Source organism: Vollenhovia emeryi, unplaced genomic scaffold, assembly GCF_000949405.1.
Source record: "Vollenhovia emeryi isolate VEMERY1.0 unplaced genomic scaffold, V.emery_V1.0 DF939467.1, whole genome shotgun sequence".
NCBI classification, from domain to species: Eukaryota; Metazoa; Arthropoda; class Insecta; order Hymenoptera; family Formicidae; genus Vollenhovia; species Vollenhovia emeryi.
In genome coordinates, this window is record NW_011966899.1 from 25,984 (window position 1) to 30,310 (window position 4,327).

The 4,327-nt window shown below is 40.9% G+C and overlaps 1 protein-coding gene across 2 annotated transcripts in view; it reads left to right on the forward strand.

Annotated features, from left to right (window-relative positions):
* Nucleotides 1-323: 323 nt before the first annotated feature.
* Nucleotides 324-4,327, forward strand: part of LOC105557505 (DCN1-like protein 5) — a 10,255-nt gene continuing 6,251 nt past the window's right edge. Inside the window, exon 1 of one of the 2 annotated variants that reach the window (XM_012004758.1) lies at nucleotides 324-423. In XM_012004758.1, coding sequence (XP_011860148.1) covers nucleotides 339-423 — 85 coding nt within the window. In that variant the 5' untranslated portion in view covers nucleotides 324-338. Of the gene's footprint in view, nucleotides 648-4,327 lie in introns of both variants that reach the window. The other variant, XM_012004759.1, reaches the window with a different exon arrangement.

Here is a 4,327-nt window from a genome sequence, read left to right on the forward strand (position 1 = left end):
CTTGTAAATAAACAACTGATAATATTTTCCGAATCCATCGCAATCTGAGGATCACCGATTTTCCAACCAAATTAAATATAATACGTTTCTGTATCAAACCTAATGTACTTTTTTGCACACTTAATACACATGGTGTAAACGCAGTCGAATTTAACATTTGGTACGCATCATTTTGGTTCACGTATCAAATAATTTTACGGTGTAAACAAAGCCTATGTGGATGAGGCTTTTTTGGCCCGTAGTCATCATACTCATAGAAAATTCACCATCAAGAAACTAGTGGAAAAGCATTCGCGAATTGTGGCGACCCTGTTACGGCGCAAGGGTGGGGGAAAGGCATGCCGTCTATGAAAACGGTATTAAAACGAAATAAAACCGACCGTGAGTTCTACAAGGGGATCCTCCGACCGTGCGATATTTTTGGTATACAATATCGCCAATACCGGATTTAAATTCGTCGAAATCGAGCGGAACGTGTACACTGTCTATGGCACTATGATCGATACCGTTCGCCCACCCCGCGGCAGCCCGTGGACGTAAAATTCGATGATCTCGATGCGCGTGGTGTCTCGCTGACGGAGTGACACGACGGACCGATAACTTCCCCCCGAGGAGTAAACGAGTTTTCTAGCGATTCGTGGAGGAAGGTAAGGGACGACGGTCGCGCCAGAGTCCCGCGGTAGCATTTCGCGATCTCGCGGAAGCGCCGAGACAAGCTCGGAAAAAGCTCACGGCTAATGTTACGGCGTGACTCACGCGACTCGCACGAACGCGAGGGCCGTTCCCGTTCGCGTGTTAGATCTGTTAGACGAACGCCCCGCGTCTCTCGCGATCTCGATTGAGCCGCGAGTGACCCGCGCGCGCTGACATCTCGGCACCGCCGTCACGCCGGAACCTCGTCCAGGTAGAGCTGCGAGGTTGATTACGTGATACGTGAAATCAATTGGCGACTCTAACCTCATCGCATAATCGCGATCCACTCGCTCGATCGCGCGCTCTCTGTCTCTTTCTCTCTCTCTCTCTCTCTCCTCCCTCTTTTTTTCTCTGTCTCGGGCACAGAAAGAGGGAGAGAGAATGAGAAAGAGAGAGAGAGACGTCAGTTTAACGACGAAAAAAAAATCCAGTTCTCGCGACCGTCCTCGACTTCGATCTTTCGCCTCGACATTTCCATCCTACCCGCTCGATAACGAGCGTTCTCGCCGCTCGCGGTAAGAGCGTTAAATTCGCTCCCTCCCCCCTCCAGCCCTGCGCTCCCCCGCGTTTTAACAATGTCGATCTCTTCCGACGCATTTTTCATCGTTTCCTGGGGAAAGAGCCGACGTTCCTTGTCGCGCGCGCACGCTCGTCGGTAACGCGGACTCGCTGGAAGTGGCGCGCATATTCGCGAGATACGTCGCATGTGCTCTCTCGCCCGCGCGCACATCGTCGCATTTGCGCCACGATGAGATTACATATTGTTCTCTATGTCATCTCGGTTCCCTCTCGACACATCCCCCGGCTCCCTCGCATGAGTCTGCCCCGAACGTTTCTTCGCTCGTCTTAAGCGTCGTCTACAATAGGTGGAGTAAGCTTGGCGTAAGAAGTAAGAGTAGGAGTAAAGAAATGGATCATTTCCATTTCCTACTCCTACTTCAGCTCTGACGCTTACTCGCGGCGAATTAAAGCGTAGTTCGACCAGTGCTACAAATATTTAAAAAAATTATGTCTATTCTTTAGCTTTTACACTGAAAGGTAAAGGTTAGGTTTTCTTACTTCTTCTTACTCCACGCTTACGCCGGTTATTGTAGACGACGCTTAATACTTTTTGTCATGTTGAGGTAATTCAGGAAGAGTTCGCTCTGAAGTCGCTGTCTCTCTGCGACAACTGTCAGGAAACTCAAACGCGGACTCTAAGTCGACTGTCTTATCATGTTGACAAGAGAGCTCCATAAATAGATTCAATTCATACAAATTCCCTCCAGATTAAATGCTCGTACATGTAGATTCACTTGACAAGTAGGCTGCTCAAAAGACATGCGTACATATTCGAATCTTCGAAAGGGGGTCGATTCTGTGTGTTACAATATAGCGAAAATGTTCAAAGTGAGCGGCTTTGTCTCTCTCTCTTTTTTTAAGGGGGCGGTTAGAAAGTGACAAAGCTAGTCGCTCTTTGCATTTTCGCTGTAGTGTAAGATACAGAGTTGACCCCTAGATGTGAATACAACTTGCTGTCAGAGTGGGAAACATCATGTGAAACGTTTCGTCTAAAATTTAGGAAATACTTCAAACCAAGTGGTGATTTATATACAGATTGGCCCTGAACTTCCCAGTCAGATCTCGAGATTCTGTGGAAAATTTAATTCGGGACAAAGAACCCCGCACTAATCATATAGGAAATTGGATCTCTGTTAAATTGGCTAGTTTTCACATATGTTGTAGCTTATGATCTGCTGAACAAAAAATATAATGGGCTCAAACTTGAATAATGGCTAGTTTCTGGACTACAGCCAGTCAAACATGGAAAATTTGTGCTCCGCAGGTCTTGTTTGGAAATACTTTGAAGCATATTGGGAAAGAATGTTTCAGACAACGAAACAAATCAATGTTTGAATTAATAAGTACGATTGTTTGAATTTGAAATAATATATATCTTGATCAGAAATAAAATATTTGTTTGAAACAAAAGGAATATTCTCTTTGATCTAAACGATATTATCGTTTCATTCAAACATTATCGTTTGATAGAAAATATATGAAAAAAATGTACATGCATACATCTTTCTCCCTCTACATTAGAATTTTTCCTTCATTAGAAGAAGAAAGATAATCACTCAGTGATTGAGTTAGTACACTAGTTAGTACACTATGGCCGGTATTCATAGTCCGTTCTTATATTTAAGATCATCTTAAGTATACTCTTAATGTGTTTTCAATCAATCACAGAGCCGTATTAGCGTCTTAAGACAACACTTAAGATGATATTGAAATAAGAATCGACTATGAATACCGACCTATGTTCAGTTATAATAAAGAATAGACCATTAAATGATTAAAAAAAGCAGACTACGTCTTCTAATGCGGTGGCTTATATGCTGCTGCGATTTTACTTACGAGTTCGGCGGCCATCTAGTGGCTAAATATTATAATTATTTAGACAAAACAAAAGGCCAATATTATTACGAGCAATCAAAGGTGACAGTCAAATTGTTTTAAAAATTAAGTGTATATTTTAGGCGAACGTTTCGGCATCACAGTGCCTTCATCAGCGCACGACCATCGCAATACCATTATTAATTTATAATTATTTAATTGAAAGATATTACTTCAAATAATAGTATTTTTTCTATCAAATAATACAGGTTGTTTGAATAAAAGGACAAAATTTTTATTGAAAATATATAATGTTTCGTATAAGCATATGTTGTTTTAATGAAACAAATTTCAATCAAATAAATAGGAATGCTAAATCCAAAGAAACCTTTCTCTCTGTATGGCGAAATTAAAATTTTCACTTATTTTTATTACATTTCACAGGTCTTCAGATAACGAGTTTCAAATGCGCCGAAAGTTGTTTGGATAGAGACAGTAAGTCCCAGTCTACAATAGAAGATTTAAGCCCTAAGCTTTAAGAAATTGGCCAATCACGGTCAAGTATGAGTAGAATGCGCGACTGTGATTAGTCAATTTCTTAAGGCTTAGGGCTTAAATCTCTATTGTAGACTGGGACTAAGGGCGACGTCCCATGGAGCGGAATACGCGAAAGCGGAATCAGCGGATCGCCAGTCACAAGATTATTCTGATAGAGCCCTTTCAAAAATTCTGTCGAAACGGTCGTGTGATTAGCGATCCACTTCCGCTTTCGCGTATTCCGCTCCGTGGAACGTCGCTTTAAAGCGTTTGAGAAAGTGCTCTTTATTTATGTTGTTATTATGTTATTAGATTGCAAGCAATCGTCTGTAGCGGGCTTTAGCTAATTTTTAATGTTTATTTGTTCCATTAAAAAGTTTACTTTTCTGTATTGTTTAAATTAATTTTGAACAAATCCTAAATCTAGGAGAACGAACAGAGAAGCGGGAGGTGAAAAATGTAATAAATTTCTGAATCATTAAAAGAAATAAAAATCTCATTTCGTGAAAATAAAAGTCCTTCTCTGTATAAACTGAAATGTTATACGTAATAAACTCTCGGAAACTTTGCCGTTGGTATTCAAAAAATAATTTTTTTTGTTAAGGGGTTACATCTATCAGACGTCTCTTAAAATAGACCTTTTTTTCGGGAATTTTTTTCCCATGAAGCAATGAAACAATCAAAATGCAGTATAAAGGGTTCATTATACATATAATAAGGT